This window comes from Bos indicus x Bos taurus, chromosome 13 (assembly GCF_003369695.1).
Source record: "Bos indicus x Bos taurus breed Angus x Brahman F1 hybrid chromosome 13, Bos_hybrid_MaternalHap_v2.0, whole genome shotgun sequence".
Lineage (NCBI taxonomy): Eukaryota > Metazoa > Chordata > Mammalia > Artiodactyla > Bovidae > Bos > Bos indicus x Bos taurus.
Genome location: NC_040088.1, coordinates 42,827,644 through 42,850,774, shown reverse-complemented (window position 1 = coordinate 42,850,774; position 23,131 = coordinate 42,827,644). Strand labels below are relative to the sequence as shown.

Genomic DNA, 23,131 nt, shown 5'->3' with positions numbered 1-23,131 from the left:
TAAAAGGTAAAGCATTACAGCAAAATCCCAAAGTAGTTCAGTCAGTTCAGTTCAGTTCAGTCGCTCAGTCATGTCTGACTCTTTGCGATGCCATGGACTGCAGCATGCCAGGCTTCCCTGTCCATCACCAACTCCTGGAGCCTACTCAAACTCATGTCCATTGAGTTGGTGATGCCATCCAAACATCTCATCCTCTGTCGTCCCCTTCTCCTTCTGTCGTCAGTCTTTCCCACCATCAGGGTCTTTTCCAATGAGTCAGTTCTTCGTATCAGGTAGCCAAAGTATTAGAATTTCAGCTTCAGCTTCAGTTCTTCATATGAACATTCAGGGATGATTTCCTTTAGGATGGACTGGTTGGATCTCCTTGCAGTCCAAGGAACTCTCAAGAGTCTTCTCCAACACCACAGTTCAAAAGCATCAATTCTTCAGTGTTCTACTTTCTTCATAGTCCCACTCTCACATCCATACATGACTACTGGGAAAACCGTATCTTTGACTAGACAGACCTTTGTTGGCAAAGTAATATCTCTGCCTTTTAATATGCTGTCTAGGTTGGTCATAACTTTTCTTCCAAGGAGCAAGCATCTTTTAATTTCATGGCTGCAGTCACCATCTGCAGTGATTTTGGAGTCCAAAAAAATAAAGTCTGTCATTGTTTCCAAAGTAGTTAATACTTACTAAATACTAAACTAGAACAATTCCTTATCATTTGGGGGTGTGTTTTATCTTTCATTGGAAACCTGTGCACCTCTTCTTTCAGCATCATATGAGTTAGTCTCTGTGCCTGGAGCACTGGTCTCCAGGGACTGGCCTTAGCCCCGTGGTTGAATTCAGTGGATCATTGTTGAGCGAGTGCTCTGTTTGAGAAGCAGAGGTCCCTCTAGGAATGCCATGATGCTTGCCCTCCAGGTGTTCTCCACAAAGTGCTATTCTTTCCCAGGCCCAGGATAGTGTGTGCTGAGGGCCAGCTCCATGGAGAAAGAGGGTTCACTTCCTCTGCAGTGCATCCTCTGCGGCCTGGGGAGGAGGTACCGTGTGAGCTGACATGAAGGGTGGGGCAGGTGCCAGTCCCTGGGGATGTGATAGATATTCTCCAGTTTGGAAATGTTGTGAATGAGGGAGTGGAAGCTGGAAGCCTGGTGGGCAGCCGTCAGCCTGGCTAAGGGCCAATGTTCTTACAGGAAGTGGGAGAAGATGAGCTTGGAAAGGACCATCGTGGAACTCCGTCCCACGCTTAGTGATTGACATCCCCCCCCCCGCCCCCGCCCTGAATCATTGTGCGTGCACGTGCACAGTGGGGCAGGTGGAGGAAGCGCTGGGGCGCAGAGCAGTTCCATCAGAGGTGGGGGAAGGCAGGCCTGGTAGTGTGGTGTGGGTGCCCTGGGGGAAGGAGCTCATGGAGCGAGGAAACCAGGCTTTGTTCAGACGCAAGGAATGAACCAGAGACCCTGAGTTGGGGTGGCCATTGAGATGGAAAACACCAATGAAGGGGAGAGGAGCTTTCAAATTCATGATAATTCTGAGTTACAGAAGGATATCTTTAAAAAGTGATTGTGCACCTTTCAACCAAAAGCAGTAACTTGGATGCTCTACTAAGAATGATCAGATAGTAGTTGTCTATTTTTTCAGGGTGGAACTTTGGCTCGGTTTTATAAAAGGGCACCCAGTGTGTCCATGCCTCCGGTGGCTGCTCTTCAGAGTCATGTGTTCTCTTCAGTAATCATTGGTCTGTTCATCCCCCACACTTGTTTCTAGTATTAATCCACTTAGTAAACTCTCATTGTTGTTAATTAGCAGGAAAGACAAAGTTCAGGTCTCAGTTTGAATCCTCACAAATTTTACTATCATATAGTCATCCTGCTCTATTATACATGGTCATTTTTCACTTTGGGGTAGACTCTAATACCATTGGTCTCTAGGCATGTTCTTCTCCTTGCCCAGTTTTATTATTGTATCAACAGTGACTAGGACATGTACCTAAAAACACATCGAAACATATGTTCCCAAAACATATGTACCATATGGAGATGGCATTTGTGAATGAGAGCATAAACTTTGAGGTGGGGTTTCTGAAGTTTCTAAACTGTTATACTGTAAAATATATGCCCCTAAAAGCAGAAGTGAACTGGATACTTCACAGAAAAATTATACCCTACCAGGGCTGAAGAATGTAAAGGACGAGAGAATTTCATCACAGGGCTGGTTGAGGAGTTCCACTTCCACTGTTGGAAACTTCCCTGCCAGGGTCACATGGAAAATGGCTGTGCAGGTTGTTATTTCTGCTTCTAATCCTAATAGTAAGAACAGGGAACAGTCACTGCACATCTATTTTACCAAGGCCTTCAGTAAGTACTTTATATTCATCAACTCATTTAATCCTGTCGACAGTTCTGGAAGTAGATACTGTTGTTACCCTCATTATAGAGGAAGGCTCAGAGAAGTTGGTTGACTTGCCAAAGGCTGCACTGCTTGCAGGAGCCCAAGTTCAAACTCAGACCGTGTCCATCTTATTAGCTATCTTGCTGCCACTGCCTTCTAAGGTAGTCTGGGTGAAAGCTCTTCAAAAGTTAGGAGAAATCCCTGGTCGAATAAAAGCAGCCTTGTCTCGTGGTGCAAAATATTTCAGGTATCCATTTAGATGCATTTTCAGCTAAGCATAGGAGAGACTGAAATGGTCTCCCTTGCTGCTGGACTAGTCCAGTTGGATCAGGTGAGATGGGATTCTGTACTGGTTGAAGTGGAGTGAGAAATTAGACATACACTTCAGATTTCATTATGAGGAATTCTTGTGTTATTGTGTAACCCAGTTTGAGTTTAACTCAGTTTTGAGTGCTGTGGCGTAACGGATGGGCAATGGAGTCCTTGTATCTGGGTTTGAATCCTGTGACCAAGAGCAAATTGTCTGCCCTTGCTAAGTCTTCCTGGAGTGGGTATAACAAAAATGGTCATTTCAAGGGTTTAAAAAGTAACCAACGGAAGTTGGCTTGACACCTGGTAAGTGCTTGGCACATGTCCACTGATCCTTCTGTCGCTGTAGTCAGCCATCTTCCTGTTCCCCTGGGGTGGCCGTGCTGAGGAGTCCTGACGTCACACCACTTACTGTGGTACTGAGGCCAGAGGTACCTACCAATTAGGAAAAGGAAAGGAAAGCCACCTGGTGGTAACATGTATTAGATGATTTTAGCATGATGTCAGTACCAAAAAACTTACAAGATGTACCTTTAAAGCCTGAATTTAATGGACCCATTTTGAAATTTTGGTAGTTCCGACTTCTATTGGATTTATTGGCCAGAAATGTCTCCTTTTGGCTACAGTTGTGAAAATTTGGTTGAGTCTCTCATCTACCCCAGTGGCAAAATGAAAAGTTAAAAATCACATTGTCATGGAGTCTCAGTCTGCCTGGACTGCCATAACAAAACAGCCCAGACTGCGTAGCTAGAAAAACAAATCTATTTTGTCACGGGCTGGACATCTGAGATCTAGGTGCCAGCTGGGGTGGTTTCTGGTGCGAGCTCTGAGTTGCAGACTATCCTCTCTCTCTGTTCTTGTGTGTCCTTTTCTCTGTGCATGTGTGTGGAGAGAGAGAGATCTCTGGTCTGTTCCTAAGCACAGCAGTCTACTTGATTGATAGACCTCATTTAACCTTTATTACCTCCTTCTAAGTTCTATCTCCACATACAGTCATACTGGAGGTTAGGACTTGAACATAAGAATTTAGGGAAGGACACAATGCAGTCTGACATATAATAAAGTGAAAGAATTCCTTCAGGATTGTTATATGTAAATTTTTATTAAGGGATTTGGGGAAGTCTCACTGGGACTTAAGGACTTGTTTACATAGAAACTAAGAGCAGTAATAGTACTGTGTGAAAAGATGGAAATTAGGTCTGACAGCTCCATTTTTCTATTCTGCATTCATCATGATACTAATTTCCTTATCTGTGGGGAAAAATAATAAGAAAAATAAAGATTACTGCCACATTCTGCAAAACATGCAGAATAACATAAATATATTTTTCAAAGTGCAATAACGGTCAGGGTCCACCTGCTTTAAAAACTGTAGTTGGTGATTATTAGCTGAGACATTGTTACAGTAGTTCTAAATTTGCTGCTGTCTCCAGCAGTGTGGCCTTTCCCCCTTCCCTCAGTGAAGACGAACCCCTGGTTTTAAAAGTTACCTTCTGTTCACTAATAAGTCTTTTCAGTTATATTCATTTGCTTTGCTATAACTTTCTCCATATGCTTTCAGTTTATTTAAACTAAAAAAAAAAAAATTTCACCCATTTCTTCTGTTCCCCACTCTTCCACCTCTGGCAACCATCAGTCTGTTCTGTGTATCTGTGAACTTGGTTTGTATTTGTTTTTGTTTTTGTTTTTTTTAATCCAAATGTAAGAGAGATTGGGCTTCCCAGGTGGCTCAGTGGTAAAATTAAAAAAAAAAAAATCTTCCTGTCACGCAGGAGATGCAGGTTTGATCCCTGGGTCGGGAAGATCCCCTGGAGGAAGGCATGGCAACCCACTCCAGTATTCTTGTCTGGAGAATCCCATGGACAGAGGAGCCTGTCGGACTACAGTCCATAGGGTTGCAAAGAGCATGCACACATGTAAGAGAGATTATACAGTATTTGTATGACTTATTTCGCTTAGCATAATGCCTCAGATTTTTTTCACATTGTTACAAATAGCAGGATTTCCTTCTTTTTTACAGCTCAATAATATGCCATTGTGTATTTGTACCACTTCTTTACCCGTTCAGCCGTTATTGGACTCTTAGATTGCTTCTGTATCTTGGCTATTGTGAATAATGTTGCAGTGTACATGGGGGTGCAGATATCTTTTCAAGATAGTGCCTTTGTTTTATTGGAATTGCTAGATCAACTTTTGAGGTATCTCCATACTGTTTTCCTAGTAGCTGCACCAGTTACATTCCCAGCAACAGTACACAGGGGTTTCCTTTTCTCCACATTCTCACCAATACTTGCTATTTCTTGTTTTTAGTAATAGCCATTTTAACATGTGTGAGGTGATATCTAACTGTGGTTTTCATTTCCTTTTCCCTGATTATTAGTGAAGTTGAACATGTTTTCCTATGCTTTTTGGCCCTTTGTATGTCTTCTTTGGAAAAATGTCTATTCAGACTTTTCTGCCCATTTTTTTTGCTCTTGAGTTGTATGAGTTCTTTATACATTTTGGATATTGGCCCTTTATCAATATATCAAGACTTCCTGTTGTTTCAGCTGGTAAAAAATCCAGCTGCAATGCAAGAGACCTGGGTTCTATCCCTGGGTTAGGAAAATCCTCTAGAGAAGGCAATGGCTACCCACTCCAGTATTCTGGCCTAGAGAATTCCATGGACTGTATAGTCCAAGGGGTCACAAAGCATCAGACACGATTGAGTGACTTTCACTTTCATCAATATATCATTTGCAAATATTCCCTCCCATTCGATAGTTTTCCTTTTTGGTGATGGTTTTCCTTGCTGTTCAGAAGCTTTTTAGTTTGAAGTAGTCTCTCTTGTTTGTTTCTGCTTTTGTTACGTTTGCTTTTGGTGTCAGATTCAAAAATCATTGCCATGGACTTACATTAAAGAGCTTACCATCTGTGTTTTCTTCTAAGAGTTTTATGGTTTTGTAAAACATTCAAGTCTTTAATTCATTTTGAGTTAATTTTTGTGTATGGTATTAGCTAATGATCTAGGTTCATTTTTTTTCATGTGGCTGTCTAGTTTTCTCAACAACTTTGTTGACGAGACTGTCCTCTTTCCATTGTATATTCTTGGCTCCTTTGTTGTAAATGACCACATGTATGGGTTTGTTTCTGTGGTCTCTGTTCTGTTCCATTGATCTATGTGTCTGTTTTTTTTTTTTTTTTTTTTATGGCAGTACCATACTGTTTTCATTACTGTAGCTTTGTAATATATTTCAAAATAAAACAGCATGATGCTGCTAGCTTTGCTCTTATTTCTCAAGATTGCTTTGGCTATTTGGGTCATTTGTGTTTTCACAGAAATTTTAAGATTGCTCTGATTCTGTGAAAAATTCCGCTGGAGTTTTGATAAGGATCACATTGAATCTGTAGATTGCTTTGGCGATTATGGCCCTTTTAACAATATTAATTCTTCCAATCCATGAGCACAGACTATTTTTCCACTAATTTGTGTCTTTTCCAGTGTTTTTCACTAATGTTTTATAGTTTTCAACATGAAATCTTTCACTTCCTTGGTTATATTTATTCCTAGGTATTTTTATGTAGTTATGAATGAGACAGTTAATTTCCTTTTCTGATATTTCATTATTAATGTATAGAAACCTTCTTTACAGTCCAACTCCCACATCCATATATAACTACTGGGAGAACCATAGCTTTGACTATAGCGACTGAACAACAACAAAACACAATGAGTTTTATAAAACATGGTAGGTGTTGATTTCATTGGTCATGCTTCCTTACCTCATTTTGTTCCTGAAAACAACCTAAATAACCTCACTGTTCACAGACAGCATGTTTAACTCTTATTCATGTCGTTTGGGGCTGCAGGTTGTAATGCCGGCAGAAATTAACTCAGGGACAGCCATGTCAAGAGGATTGTATCAACCAGCAACCATCTTTATGGGCCGCCAAATGTCAGCTGTCTCAGGCATTGGAGATTTCACTACAGAGCGGAAATCTCCCCAACCCACAAAGAACTTTTCAATTCCTGACCCACATTCACACCAGCAGACAGCCCAGAGCAGTGATGTGACAGGCAGCCGTGTAGTACAAACTCCTGGTGACACACAGTGCTTAAATAAGTCTGACAAAATAGATGGAAAGACATCTCTTCAGATTGGTGAGAAAACGCCAGTCACAGCCAGCGCATTGTCTGAGGAGGAACAAACTCATTGCTTCGAGATAGGAAGCAACGCATGTCAGAGCAAGAGTAATTTATCTGAAGGCAAAAAGTCGGCCGAACTCCATTCCCCGTTATGGGAGAGATTAAGTCCGGAGAACAGAACCACTGATTTAAAGTGTGACAGTTCCAGGAGATCAGAGGGATCAGAGGGAGAAATACTGACACGGGAGCATATTGAAGTCGAGGAAGAAAGAGCCAGACCGCCAGTCTCTCCGCTGTCAGGCTCAGAATCCTATGCATCTGAAAACGAGTGTCCTCAAGAGAAGCCCCCTGCCAGGAAAGCTTCCTCAGGTGGGGTGAGAGGCTAAGACGGTTTGCTGATTTTTGTCAGTATTTAGTTTTTCTGGGTGGTGATGTGTGTTAAAAATACAAAATACCGTCTTGTCGTATCTGTCTCAAAGCAAAGTAGTGACTGTGCCAATGAATTCCGTTCTAATGCATTCTTAAATATGTCCATAGAAGTACCTTTACAAACAAATTCTCTGATTTTTAAACCCACTGTGATATTTTAAAAATATTTTTAATGTGCTTTAAAAAAACACCACAGTTACTTGTGGATTGTTTCTGCATGTTCCTAGCTGATGAGTAGTTCTGCTCTGAGAGGTAGAGCATCTTACCTCTCCCAGCTCCCTGAAGTCAGTGATTGGCCATCTGTTCATATTCCCTGTTACAGATCACCTTCCTTGTGAGGACTCACAGTCACAGGAGCCCTTCAGAAAAAAGCAGGAAGAGCAGGAGGAGGAGAGTTTGAGCAGTAGCAGTGACCTCACAGTTTCTGTAAGTGAAGACGATCTGATTTTAAAGAGTCCAGAACTACAGACAAATCTGGGAGACACAATGGAGCAAGAAGATGGAACAGAGACCTTAAATGTAATCCACTCTGAGCAAGAAAGAGATGCCCCATCCACCGGAAAACCTAACTGTATTTTGCAAGCCCCAAGCACTCCTGATTCACCAAATGAGTCCTTCACTAACTTGCCAGCAAAGGAGTAAGTCATTCATTTTTTTTCACTGTTCAGTTTTAATTATAGATATTTTTAGAGACCATTCCACTGGGAGTATATTATTGAACACTCAGCTGTAAGTGTGTAAGTCCCTTAATTCTCATAAATAGTCTTTTGGATAAGGACTAGTTTCTTTTTTTTTTTAATGAAGTAGCTTTAAAACTCTGAGTATCATTGAAATCATGGTGACTGGCAGTTTATAATGATATCTAAAGAATCCCTGGTTAATTCATAAGTAATTCCCTCCACTTCTTACCCACCATTCTTTTAGAAAACCAGTCATTTTGGACTTGTAGTAACACAGGTGACAAACACTTAAACTTTTGGGAATTTAATTTTTGAGACTGAGAACTTTGTATCTAATTAATTAATTTGCTTAATCCTTCTATCCCTTTCCCTTGTGTCATTTTTGTGATACAATTAAATATGCATTAATAAGTTTTAATAAGTGTATATGTAAGGCAGCTTTCCTTTTCTCAGTGTAAATGTGAGGACATTGGAGACTTTAAGGTTCAAGAGGAGTGTCAATGTTATATATTTTGAGCACTTATAAAATCCAAGTCATAAAAGTTCAAGTCAAAAAAATTCATTTTTTTTTTCCACGAGCTCCCCTGGTGGCTCAGACGGTAAAGAAATCCACCTGCAATGCAAGAAACCCAGGTTTGCTGTTGATTGGAGGTAGTGGAGTTGTAGGAAACATAGAAACAACATGTTGAGAATCAGTTCTGCAATAAGGGTAGCACTAATAGCATCAAATATCTTACGGGTACAAGGAACCTCAGTAAACAACGCAGAGTAGAGCTCACCATCTAAGATGGGACACTAGGGCTTCCCTGACAGTGCAGTGGCTAAGACTCCATGCTCCCAAGGCAGGGGGCTTGAGTTCCCAGGGCTTGAGCTCAGTTGCTGGTCAGGGAACCAAGATCCCCATGCCACACAGAGCGGCCTAAAAAATAAAATGAGGACACCAAGGCCAGGGGTGTAAGATTGACACCTAGGCGGGGGGCCAACCCTCCATACAGCCTCCCTGCCCCCATCCCACCTTGGAACATGTGACACTGTGATGCCATCACTCGCTCTCCAGCATTCCCAGTAACAGTGAAAAGCCAAGTGGATTTCTTGCACATGAGGGTGTTATGTTTTCTTTAAACTACCAGTGTAGCTTTTAATATACTGCCTCTTACCACTCATTACCAATTTAGAATGAAAAGTTTATAGTCTAATGGACTTCAAACTGATGTTTAAGAAATATTTATTAAGAGCACTTAAGTATAAAGTACTTGTGCTGTAGATGGAAGAACCATTGTGGTGCCCATCCTTGGGAGATTCGCTTTATAGCAGAGGCAAGCCCAATGGGGTTTTTCTAGTAATGGTACTTGCCTCTCATTGAGGAGGTATGGGTTATTATGTACTACATCATTAGAAACTTTATTACTAAGAAGAGAATGTTTCTATTTCAGGTGGTATTTGCCTTCTTTTTATAGCAGTTCTTGCACAAGTTGGTATTTTGGTAGGAGGAGTAGTGGACTTACTCAGGACTCAGTCCTTTTTTGAAATGAATAGGTTGAGTATGACTGTAGAATTAAGGATGTTCTATCTCCTATTCTATATGAATGACTGTTTCTTGTGACCCTAAAACCATCTTCTTGAAATTTTGGAGTATATTTTACCAAAAATTGTTGGAAACTAAGCATTTGAGTTGGAGAAGGCAATGGCAACCCACTCCAGTACTCTTGCCTGGAAAATCCCATGGACAGAGGAGCCTGGTAGGCTGCAGTCCATGGGGTCGCTAAGAGTCGGACACGAATGAGCAACTTCCCTTTTCATTTTCATGCATTGGAGAAGGAAATGGCAACCCACTCTAGTGTTCTTGCCTGGAGAATCCCAGGGATGGGGGAGCCTGGTGGGCTGCCGTCTGTGGGGTCGCGCAGAGTCAGACACAACTGAAGCGACATAGCAGCAGCAGCAGCAAGCATTTGAGGAATTTTTGAAGGTTTATCTTAATAGAATGCCCCCAGAATGAAAGATCAGTTGGTGATGCTGGTTTTCTGTGTCCATGTTACTAAATCTGAGTCTGTTGATCTGTGGTGAAAGTCCTCCCCAAGCATAGATTGACAGTGGTTTTACTTTTTTCCTTACAGTGGTTTTAAGTAGTTCTTGTTAACTCGCAGACTTCCCACATCTCTCGAGACCCTGCATTCTCTTCCTTTCTCTCCAGCCTTTGCTCTTCTCCTTTGCTCAGAGGGTTATTTATTAATCTGAGCCTGTGGCTTCATATTTACAGAATACCGCCCTAATGCCAGAGCTTCTCAGTTTACTTTAGTATCTTTTGGGGGCCTGAGAAAAGTTACTAGAATGAATTTTAGTTAACAAAGGTGAAGAGGTGGGACAAAGGAAGACAGCAAGAATTGAACAGGAAACTGGACCCTCCCATTTGCTGAGATTGATGATGATGACTTCAGGCATGTCTCGGAGATACTGTAGAGACACAATGAAATGAGTCTCGCAAGAAAGCAAGTCACACAAGTTTTTTGGTTTCCCCGTGGGTCCACGCTGCAGCATGTCTCAGAACTTTCTTTTATTCTTATGGCTGAATTGTATTCCAGTGTATGGATAAACCACATTCTGTTTATCTACTCACCTGTTGATGGACCCTGGGTTTGCTTCCACCTTTAGGAGCTTCTCTGCCTTCTCTTACGGACACCTCCAGACCCAGACGTAGAGCCCCATGCTGTGATTCCTGCACCTGAGCTGTAATTACAAGCTGTAATTAACCTTTCTCACAAGCGCACTTACTAGAATGAAGCTGGGTAAAAGAAATGTTAAAAAGGAGGACCTTGAATCTTGTATTTTCTTAAGGAGTGAGCAGTTCGCTACAAAGTTTGGCCCAAAGCTCTAGGACTTTGAACACTAGATATTCGTTATTTGTCATGTGACAGGTGGTTGACCCTGTGTCATTTGGGGCTACAGGGATAACTTGGCCACTTGTCCCTCATTTTGGGGGATTAGTTCAGCCTCAGTCACCCTGGGAGAGGTAGTGGGGTTCTCAAGACAGCAGGAGAGAAGTCCAGTGCACAGATGCTCTTTAAGTATCTGCTTGCATCCTGTTTGCTAACGTCCCATTGTCTAAAGACACCCACAGGGTCCAGCGCAGAGTCAAGAGGTAGATAAAGACAGCCCATCTCTTGTTGAGATGAGTGGCAGAGTTGCATTGCAAAGGGTGTGTACCCTGCAATGAGAAGTTTATGGTCAATTTTTGTAACCCACCACAGTACTTTAAGACAAATTCAAATAGAGATAAGCTCGGTGTGAGTCCAAAGGGTCGGGACAGGTTTTATACAGGTGTTGATACAGCATCTTGAAGGATGTCCAGGCTTTGAGTACAGAGGAGGAGGGTAAGGGGTGGAATGGATCTGAAGAAAGAGTGCAGGTACAGAGAACACAAGGGGTGGGGCTGGGGGGCAGGCAGAGGGCCTGGCTGAAGGCTTGTCTGGGAGCAGCTGTCAGAGTGAAGGTTTGGAATGTCACCATGGTTGAGAAAGGCCTTCAGTGCGCAGTTAATGTACATATAGTTCATCTCTATGTTCTGCAGAGCAGTTGAAGGCTATTTTGAGAGAAGGGTAATATGGTAAATCACTTGATTTAGGAGAAACAGTGTCTTCAGGATGACTTACCCACGAGCTAGCCAGAATTCTGAGATGGCCCCTGATATTCCTGCCCACTGGTGTGCCTCTGTGTGATCCCCATACCTGCAGTGTGGACAGGACAGTGAGGGTGGTGGAGCGCCCTCCTGTGATCAGGCTGGCATACGATGGAGAGGAAGAGTCTTGCAGATAAAGTAGCTAGAGGTGTATCCAATTTTTTTAAGGACCAGCTTTTTGTTTTGTTGATTTTCTTTCTTGTTTTCAATTTCATTGATTTCTCCTCTAAATTTTGTGATTTCTCCTGCTTGCTTTGGATTTAATTTGTTCTTTTTTTCTCGTTCCCTAGGGTGGAAGCTTAGCTTATTTATTTTAGATCTTCCCTCTTTTCTAAAACATCTATTCAGTGTTATAAATTTCTCCATAGGCACTGATTTCACTCCATCTCATAAATTTTGGTAAGTTGTATTTTCATTCAAGATATTTTAAAATTTCTTTTAAGACTTCTTTGATTCATTTGTTATCTAGAAATGTGCTATTTAATCTCCAAACACTTTTAGATTTCCTATAATCTTTGTTATTTTCTTTTGATCTGAGAGCATACTTTTTATGATTTTTGTTCTTTAAACTTTGTTGAGGTATGTTTTATGACCCACAATGTGGTTTGTCTTGGCAAATGTTCCATGCGAGCTTGAGAAGAATGTGTATCTTACTGTTACTGGATGAAGTATCCTGTACATGTAAGTTAGATCAGGTTAATTAATGGTGCTCTCCACTTCAGCTATATCCTTGCTGACTCTTTACCTGCTGGATGTGTCAGTTACTGATGGAGGTGTGTTAAAATACATAACTGTAATAGTGGGCTTATCTATTCTTCCTTGCAGTTCTACCAGTTTCTGCTTATGTATTTTGATGCTCTGTTGTTGCACGCATACACATTAAGGATTTTTATGATGTTCCTTGGTGTGCTGTTTTGGGTGTTTGTCCTGCTTGGTGTTCTCTGAGCTTCCAGGATCTGTGGTTTGGTTTATTTGGAAAATTCTCAGCCGTTATTTCTTCAGATATTTCTTCTGCTCCGTTCTCTGTTTCTTCTAGTATTCCCATTACTTTTGTAAGTTTTTTTAAGAGACTTCCAAACTGTCTACCAGAATGGCTGTAGCATTTTGCATTGAGTGGCAGTTCCTGCCACTGCCCGTCGTCACTAGCATTTGGTGTCATCAGTGTTCTGAATCTGGGGCATTCTCGTAGGTGTGCAGTGGCGTCTTATTGTTGTGTCACTTTTGTTTATTGTTTGTTTATTGGCCATGCTACGCATCGTGTGGGATCTTAGTTCCTGGACTAGGAATGGTATCAGTGCCTCCTGCGATGGAAGCTCAGAGGCGTAACCACTGGATCGTCAGGGAATCCCCATCATTATTGTCTTAATTTGCATTTCCCTGGTGACATATGATGTGGGACATCTTTCCATATGCTTATTTGCTGTACGTACATCATCTTTGGTGAGATCTCTCTTAAAGTCTTTGGCTCACTTTTAATTGAGTTGCTGTATTTTCTTACTGTTGAATTTTGAGAGTTCTCTGTATATTTTGGATAACAGTCCTTTATCAAATATTTCTTTTCCTGCAAATATTTTTTCTTGGTGTATAAGTTGTCTTCTCATTCTCTTGACATTATCGTTTGCAGAATATAAATTTTTCATTTTAATAAAGTCCAGCTTGTCAATTACTTCTTTCATGGATCCATATCTTTGGGTATGGAAAAGGCCTTTCCATACCCAAGGTCATCTAGGTTTTCTCTTATATTATCTCTTAGGAGTTTTATAGTTTGGTGTTTTACATTTAGAACTATGAACCATTTTGAGTAAATTTTTATGAAGGGTATAATGTCTGTGTTTAAGTTATTTTTTCTTTTTTTGCACTGGATATCCACTTGTTCCAGCATATTGATGAAAAGTTAACTTTTGGGAGGCTCATTTTCCTTCATTTGAAGATATTTCTATGTTTTTTAATTGAGATACAATTGACACATAGCCTTCCATTAGTTTCAGGTGTACAGAGTAGTGATTTGACATTTCTATGCATTGGAAATGATCATCGCAGTAAGGCTAGTAAGATCCATCACCACACATAGTTAAAATTTTCTTCTTATTGTGAGAATTGTAAGGATTTACTCTCTCAGCAACTTTCATATATACAGTATTCCTAACTGTTGTCATCATGCTCTACATTACACCCCCAGAACTTGTTTTGTAACTAGAAGTTTGTGCATTTTACTGCCTCCATCCATTTGGCCTCCTCCCACCCTTTGCCCGCCTCTGGCAACCACTAGACTCCCAGTCTGTTCTCTGTATCTATAAAATTCAGGGTTTTTTTTTTTAGATTCTATATGTAAGTAAGATCATACAACATTTGTCTTTCCCTGACTGACTTATTTTATTTAGCATAATGCCCTCAAAGTTCATCCATGTTGTCACAAATTGCAGGATTTCCTTTTTGTTGTTGAATAATATTCCATTGTAAATATATACCACAATTTCTTTATCCATTCATTCATCAGTGGACACTTAAGTTTCTTCTGTATTTTGGCTGTTGTAAATAATGCTTCAGTGTACATGGGGGTGTATATATCTTTTTAAGTTAGTGTTTTCATTTCCTTCAGATAAATACTCAGAATTGAAATTCCTGGGTCATATGGTAGTTCTATTTTTAATTTTTTGAGGAACTCCCATACTGTTTTCCATAGCAGCTGCACCAGTTTGTATTCAAACCAACAGTGCACAGAGGATTCCCTTTCCTTTATATCCTTGCTGGCACTTATTATTTCTTGTCTTTTTAATGATAGCAGTTCTTACAGGTGTAAGAAGATACCTGATTGTGGTTTTGATTTGCATTTCCCTAATGATCAGTGATGTTGAGCACCTTTTCACGTACTTGTTGGCTGTACTTATTTTCTTTGGAAGGATGCCTATTCAGATCTTCCACCCATTTTTTTAATCAGAAGCTTGGATTTTTTGCTATTAAGTTGTATGGGTTCTTTATATGTTTTGGATATTGACCCCAGTCAGCCATATGATTTGCAATTATTTTCTCCCATTCACTAGGTTGCCTTTTTATTTTGTTGCTGGTTTCCTTTGCTGTATAGAATATTTTCAGTTTGAAATAGTCCTGCTTGTCTGGTTTTGTTTTCATTGCCTGTGGTTTTGGTGTCATAACCAAGAAATCTTCGCTAAGACCAGTGTCAAGCTGCTTTCCCCCTGTGTTTTCTTCTAGGAGTTCTGTAGTTTCAGGTCTTACATTTAAGTCTCTAATCCATTTTGAGTTCATATTTGGTATAATATAAGGATCCAGGTTTTTTTTTTTTTTTTGTCTATAGCTATCCAGTTTTCTAGCACCACTTGAAGAAGAGATTGACTTTTCCCCATTGTGTATTTTCCCTATCTTGACACTTTTGTCCAGATAAGAGTGGCTATATATGCATTGATTTATTCTGTTCCATTTGTCTATATGTCTGTATTTATGCCAGTACCATGCTGTTTTGATTTCTGTAGCTTTATAGTATGTTTTAAAATGAGAACATGTGTTCTCCTGCTTTGTTCTTTTTTCTCAATGTTATTTTGGTTACTCAGAGTCCTTTGTGGGTCCATATGAATTTTAGGATTGTTTGCTTTTTTTGTAAAAAAAAAAAAAAATGATGCTGGGAGGTTGAGGAATTACATTGGATCTGTCAATCATACGGGGTAGCATATACATTATAACAATATTAGTCTTCTAATCCGTGAACATGAGTTGTCTTTCCATTTATTGGTGTTTAATTTCTTTCAATAGTGTTTTATAGTTTTCAATGTACAAGTCTTTAGCTTCGTTGGTTAAGTTTATTTGTAAGTGTTTTGTCCTTTTTGCTGCTATTGTAAATGGGATTATTTTCTTAATTTCCCTTTTAGATTGTTCATTATATAGAAATGCAACTAATTTTTGCCTGTAGACTTTATATCCTGCAACTCTACTAAAGCATCATAGTGTAAATGCATTTTAAAGCCCCATGGGCCCCAAGAGGAACATTAGGAAATAAACATGCATAGGAAAGCAGCTCAAGGACTGGCTCCACATTCAGTGTCAGGAAGCTCAGAAGGAACCAGAAAAGGTGTCTGGGGAGAGTCTGCAGTGAAGAGTGTGGAGAACCGAGGGCCAAGCTTGTGCTGCAGATGCCAAATAGAGTGTTTCACGTAGGGTTTAGAGAAGATTAACAACCTTCCCAGGTCACACAGCTGGCTGGAGGTGCAGCTTACGTCCGGACTGACTGGCAGATGCCAGACTCATGCTCCCAGTTTCTGTGCTCGAACATATAAACCACAACCAGTATGATGATGTTCCCTTTAGTAGCATCAACTCTGTGCCAGGCACTGTTGTGAGAGCTTTATTTATAACAGTATATTTATTCCTGTTGTCATCACCATCTTACAGAGGTGGAAACGGAGACACAGTGAGGTTATGTTCAGGGTCAGCATGCTTTGAACTCAGCTGTCTGGGTCCAGAGTCTGCACTCATAACTGTCTGCTGATAACTCTCTCCACTGCCTGCATAACTGGAGTGTCATCAGGCATAATATTTCTTCAGGTTGAATGAGGACGCTCAAGAAGCAAATAGATTCTTTACTTAGAAAAAGAAAACCAAGCATCAGCGTTTTGACCTTTGGCTCTGTCCATATTGATTTTGGTGCTTCCCAGCCTCGTATAAGCTGGTGCAGTGCTATATGCCTTTCTTCCAGCTTGAACGAAGTACTTGTAAAGTTGCTTTGTTCTTTCTCCCCATGGAGCATGCCTGAAAGCAAAATGTAATGCTGCCTTTTACGCTAAGTCAAATGAAAGCCTTGGTTTCTCAGGGTCAGAAAAATGCAGTCATATAGGTGGAGTCTCATCCAATGATTTTAATTTTGCCCCTCTCAAAAGTTAAGTGTAAGAAGGAAGTTCTTACATCTGAGAAAACACTTGCTGCTGGAGTCATGTTGCCTGGAGTAATGGTTTACAACTTTCACATTGGCCCAGAGTTTACTTAAGAGGCACTGGAAGCATGTTGTTCCTTCCAGCATGATAAGACCTTCAGATGTCCGCTCTCTGTTGCTCGTTTGTCTTCATTATGCCTTGTTTTTCCTGGACATGACCTCTGCCCCTCAATTCAGGTGCTCCCCTGAGCTTTTTTCTCGCCACTCCACGTATTCTGGCATTTCTCCTCAAAGAAAGGTCCTGCGTTACACTTATGGAAAAAATAGCCCAGTGCCAGGGTGGGGTGGGGTGGGCAGTGCGTCCCCTTCAAGTTCTACCTGGCATTTCATTCTCCAGTCTTGCCTGTGCCTCTCCTGTTAGCTCACCTGTTTTGATCTGACATAGCTGAGGCTTTTCTTATCTTTATTTTGGTTTAAATTTTTAAAAGTTCATAACCAGGTTTTCAAGAGGACAGGAATCCCGAGACCCGATTGTCAGCAAAGTAGGCAGTAATTACAGCCACTGTCACCTGGCGTGTGAACAGACGTTGAAAAAACTGTCCATTGGCCAGCCTCAACCCAGTGTCCCACCTCTGCCAGCCGTCTCATCATAGGCTGCTGGCCTCGGTCAGAAGAGGTGGGGACCTGGAGTGGAGCCCCAGGGTAGGGGAAACAGAGGGGCACTTGAAAGGCTACAGCAGGAGAGCTGCTTTCACCAGCAGAACAGGTCTGCTGATGAAAGTTCTCTCCATTTTTGTTTGATTATTTATTCTGATTCTTAAATGCTCATCTGTATGTTCAGGTTTTCATATATTTTTGAGTCAATTTTGAAAATATGTAGTATACTAGAAAGAGATCCATTTTTCTAAGTTTTCAAATTTGTGGGCATAAATTTGTATTTTAGAAATCCTGCTTATGTCAATAATTATGTCCCCTTTTTTCTCTGCTCTTTTTTGGAATTACTTTTATATATATAAAATACATGAGTTTCAGGAAGAAACCTAAAGAGGATTTACATTTGCTCCTGGCAGCACCTTGGGCAGAAGCAGTCCTGGGTCACATTCACCCAGGTCTGAGGAGTGAGATGGGTTGAAGCCAGGCTTTGGTCCCTCTGAGGGCCAGACTATGTCTGTTTCACCCTTATCTGTAGGAAGTAGCCCCGAGTGTCCAGTTCCAAGTATGAATCATTTATTAGGGTTCCCCTTCCTTGGTGGACCTGGACTTCTGTTTTTATTCTCTTGCTCTCTAGGGTTATCCAAAGATGACCCCACTACATCAGCTACCTTTTCAGACATTGGCACATGCCCTTCAAAGAAAAGGTGCTCCAAACATTAGGGTCATCTCTCTGAATTTCCTTTTTCTCCAAATTTTGATCCTGTAGTTCTTTCCTAGAATTTCCTTTTTCTCTAAAGTTTGATCCTGTAGTTCCTTCCTACTTTGTCTCTCTAATGCTATCAAAGACATACTTTATACACACACACACACACACACACACACACACACACACACATATATGTATTTTTCTTAATGCAAGGATTAGCCTGCATTACCTTGATGGCACTAAATGAGGCTGAAGTCCTTCTTGTATATACTTTTTAAAGATAAGTGTTATTCTTGAAGTATAGCATGCATGCAGAAAAGCAAACAAATCTTGAGCATGCTGCCGCTGCTGCTGCTAAGTTGCTTCAGTCGTGTCCGACTCTGTGCAACCCCATAGATGGCAGCCCTCTAGGCTCCCCCATCCCTGGGATTCTCCAGGCAAGAACACTGGAGTGGGTTGCCATTTCCTTCTCCAGTGCATGAAAGTGAAAAGTGAAAGTGAAGTCACTCAGTTGTGTCCCACTCTGAGCGACCCCATGGACTGCAGCCTACCAGGCTCCTCTGCCCATGGGATTTTCCAGGCAAGAGTACTGGAGTGGGGTGCCATTGCCTTCTCCGAATCTTGAGCATACTGCTCGGTTAATTATCACAGGTGACTACCTGGTCCCCCACCCAGTCAATAAACAATGTCAGCACCCAAGCCTGCCCCTCCCTTCTTCACTGTGTCCCCTGCTCCCGTCTCCTTCATAATCACTTCTGCTTGGCCGCTTCTTCCTTCCTGAAAACCTAAGAAACCGGATCTCGTTTGGTCCCTTTCCTTTGTCATGATGAAGTGCATAGTTTTGTCCCAGTCCTTTCTCATTTGGTTTGCTCTTTACCTTTTTAATCTATTCCTGGGACGGCTTTCTCCCTTGTATATCATGTTTCTCCCCTTGTGACAAGCCTGCTCAAGCCTGTTAACAATTTGTCCCTTTAGATTGTACACAATACTTTGCTGTTTTCCTGAGTGTGATTTCTAGAAAGCCTTCCAAGCTCATGATTGTCTGCTGACACGTAGAATATGTGATTTCAGGCTGTGATTGTGTTTTGTAAACATTTCAGGCTGGACAGTTACCCAGAATACAAACCTGTTGCCTTATTTCTCGGGCTAGCCCTGCCCGTCACAGGAAACAAATCAGGAATTGTTTGGTTTGAAATGTTCTCTTGATCTCACCTTGCTCAAAATGTGCTATGAAATTGCAGGAAGAATTGCAGAGCAGTGACATTTTGCAGCTGTCATCTGGCAGGTATGACTATTGACTTACCGAGCTTGACTTCTCAGTTCTCATTTATCACCCTCATCAGATTCACATTTTGGCACAAGCACCTGGCACAGTGGCTGGCATATGTTGGTATCTGATAACTAATTAGCTTGTGGTAATCTGATACGAGGGATTCAGAAGTCAAGAATCAGGGACGTCCATGAGGTGAGACAGAAATGGCCAGCCTTTTTCTCTTCCTTCCAGCTTTTTTGAAATATACTTGATATACACCACTGTATAAATATAAGGTGTACAACATAGTGATTTGACTTATACACATCACAAAATAATTACCACAGTAAGTTTAAAGAACATCCATCAGAATTAAGAAATAGAAAAAAATTCTCCTTGTAATGAGACTGCTTCGGATTTACCCTCTTAACATAGACTTTCATATAACATGCAGCAGTGGGCCAGCCTTTTTTTCTTTCTTAAGTTAGAAATGAACTTGGCTTCTGTCTCTCCCACTTCTGATTCTTGGCCATTTGTTAGATTTAATTTCTAGCATCAAAGAATCCGCATCCTGATAAAATGGGTGTTTTATTTTTCCTGGTCCTTTTCATTGAGAAGTGGTGGGTATGGTGCAGAGTAAGCATAGCTTGCGCTTTGCATCAGCACATAAGATCACAGTGAACCCCCAGAACTCAGGGTTCAGCCAGAAGATAATCATCCAAATGGATGTGATAAGTTTTCCCCCCAAAATGGGATCCCTTCCAGAACCAAGAGAATTAGAGTAGAAAATGTATCATAAAGGAAAACCCTCGTCTGAAACCTTGTGGGGTTCATTGAAGCCAGGGTGTATGAGCAGCTGGACCAAGGTTCACCTGCAGCAGGGGAAGGCAGAGGAGAACTGAGGAGTCACATTTCAGCCCTGTTCTGGGGGGACAGGATTGAGCCCCAGCCTGGGCAGCTCCAAGGGTGTCGTCTGGGGTGGAACAGTGGTGTCTCACCACCCTGCACCTTCAGTTCAGTTCAGTCACTCAGTCGTGTCCGACTCTTTGCGACCCCATGGACTGCAGCACGCCAGGCCTCCCTGTCCATCACTAACTCCTGGAGGTTTCTCAGACTCGTGTCCATTGAGTTGGTGATGCCATCCAGCCGTCTCATTCTCTCGTCCTGCTTTCAATCTTTCCCAGCATCAGGGTGTTTTCCAATGAGTCAGCTCTTTGTATCAGGTGGCCAAAGTAATAGAGTTTCAGCTTTAGCGTCAGTCTTTCCAATGAATATTCAGCACTGATTTCCTTTAGGATGGACTGATTGGATCTCCCTGCAGTCCAAGGGACTCTCAAGAGTCTTCTCCAACACCACAGTTCAAAAGCATTAGTTCTTCAGTGCTCAGCTTCCTTTATAGTCCAACTCTCACATCTCACGCTGCAGCTTGGCTTACCTGGAATCTTTAATGTCTCGTTAGGGATCAGCTTGCTGCTGCTGCTAAGTCGCTTCACTCGTGTCCAACTCTGTGCAACCCCATAGATGGCAGCCCGCTAGGCTCCCCCATCCCTGGGATTCTCCAGGCAAGAACACTGGAGTGGGTTGCCATTTCCCTCTCCAATGCATGAAAGTAAAAAGTGAAAGTGAAGTCGCTTAGTGGGTCCCACTCTGAGCGACCCCATGGACTGCAGCCCACCATGCTCCTCCATCCATGGGATTTTCCAGGCAAGAGTACTGGAGTGGGGTGCCATTGCCTTCTCCGAGGGATCAGCTTAGGCTGTTCTGTAAACTTGACATGCTAATACGTACCACAGTGATGAACATCTCTGTCTTCTTGGAGTAGGGCAGGGGGCGCCTGCCTTGTTTAGTGGCCCCAGAGCTCCCCCTCCTGTTGCTCTCCCATCATCTTGACAGGTGGCCTCTTACTGTCTCTGGTCACTTCCTTCTTCCCCCTCCACACTCCAAGCGGAAAGATCCCTTTTGCTGCCCTGATCCTCTCAGTTCAGCTCCACTCAGAGCTCACGCCCAGAGTGTCCTCAGGGCAGATGGCCCCACACCCACTGCAGTCCCTTTTCCTCACCCTGAAGTGAACCAGGAACCCCCTTTCAGGTGGGCTGCCCAGCTCGGGCAGTGCCCCCCAGTGACTTGGAGGTGCTCACACCTGGGCCCAGCAGTGGGGCTTCTGCCTCCTTGGCTCTGACCACACTGTGTAGCCACACCCTGAGTGTCCCTGGGCCAAGGCAATGCCCACTGGCTCCCACCAAACCCTGCACTTCACTGTGAGCCCCTCTCAAGGTGGGTGGGTGATGGTGGGGAAGGGTCCTTGGGGCAAAACTGGGACCTGTCTCCAGTCGTCGGGTGGAACGCGTCAACACTTGGCTCCTCTCCATCTTGCCGCTGTTTTTTTCCTCCTCTTCAGCTCCTCCCGGCTTGGCTCCCCTTTCACAGTCCCCCTAACTGATATTTCTCACCTCTGAAGAACAGTCTTTGAGCCACGGTGACAGGCTTCTGAAAGAAAACAAATCACTGTGAAGGTGGGATTAGAGAAGGGACATTGGAGCTGAGGACCTGAATGAGAGGCTTTCCCTTGGGGGGTGGGGGGCATCATGGGGAGTGCATGCATGTAAGACAGCCGAAAACCCAAAATGAAGCAGGAAGTGAGCTTTTAAAACATCCAAGATATGTGTTCTTGTACTTTCACACTTGATCTCACCGTTTGAGTCCTTGTTGGGCGACTCACTCTGTTAACTTAACCTCCAGGAGAATCTGAACCCAGTGGGGAGGAGTCCTGAACCCCGTCCTCCATGGTGTCCAACTGACTCTCACTTTTTCTCACTGCTCTCCCTCATCAATGTAAATCTGTTTTAATTTGCTTCTCATTTTGATGGACTGAATGTGTCTGAATCTGCTGCTTCAAGCAATTCTAGACTCATTTCTTCCATCACAGTGATGCTCAGATGTGTTCTACTAGAATTACCCTGCAGTGAGTAAAAAAAAAAAAAAAAAAAAAAAACCTCTTCTCCAGGTCTGTAGGAAAATGAATCTTTGTGATTTTGAGAACTTGCTTTTTCTAAAACTTTGGTCCCTGCTGTGGCTTGCCTAGTAGAGCATGAAAAAATGCGTGAGAACATCGAGTGAGTAAGGACAAATCTGTAGGAAGCCGCTGATCTTGTTAGCTTTGATGGGTTGGGTTTTTATCATGGATGTGTGATTGTTATATTGTACATGTATATTCATCGTCCACTCATAAAACTTTTTCTGATTTGTGTGATGAAACGAAGTACATCAGCACGTTGGTGTTCTGCACAAAGTTCTGAGAACTCCAGGTGTCCTGCCACCTTAAACACTGAAAGTGAAAGGAAAGTGAGGTCGCTCAGCCGTGTCCGACTCTTTGCGACCCCATGGACTGTAGCCCACCAGGCTCCCCCATCCATGGAATTTTCTAGGCAAGAGTACTGGAGTGGGCTGCCATTTCCTTCTCCAGGGGATCTTTCCAACCCAGGGATTGAACCCAGGTCTCCTGCATTGCGGGCAGATGCTTTACGGTCTGAGTCACCAGGGAATCCCCAAACAGTGAAAAACACTGCTTTCTAGACTCTAAACAAATTTCTTATGGTACTGGCTCATGGCACTGACAGTCCTTACTGTTCAGCTGAAGTACGGATCATGAGAACACGTGCTGACCGTGCTTGTTGGAGCATAATTACATCTGTCATCATGAGCATGGGCTTCCCTGGTGGCTCACCATTAAAGAACCCGCCTGCAGTGCAGGAGACACGGGTTCAATCCCTGGTTTGGGAGGATCCCCTAGAGAAGGGAGTGGCACCCACTCCAGTATTCTTGCCTGGACAATCTCATGGACAGGGGAGCCTGGTGGGCTACAGTCCATGGGGTTGCAAAAGAGTTGGATACAACTCAGTATACGACTAAAACAGTAACAGTCATGAGCATACTTGAAATTGGTGTCCACTGTTTTGAAAGATGCAGTTACTCCGAATTAGGGATGTGCTTGTCTGACATCCTCCGAAGCCCAGCACTGACAGGAGATGCTGTTTCACCTAATTC

General features: G+C 42.4%; 1 protein-coding gene across 3 annotated transcripts in view; it reads left to right on the top strand.

The window, feature by feature from the left end:
- The window catches only part of KIZ (kizuna centrosomal protein), a 93,754-nt gene that overhangs the window by 17,162 nt on the left and 53,461 nt on the right, over positions 1 to 23,131 (top strand). For all 3 annotated transcript variants that reach the window (XM_027559586.1, XM_027559587.1, XM_027559585.1), the window contains 2 exons: positions 6,538 to 7,183; positions 7,566 to 7,881. In XM_027559586.1, coding sequence (XP_027415387.1) covers positions 6,538 to 7,183; positions 7,566 to 7,881 — 962 coding nt within the window. The remainder of the gene's footprint in view (positions 1 to 6,537; positions 7,184 to 7,565; positions 7,882 to 23,131) is intronic.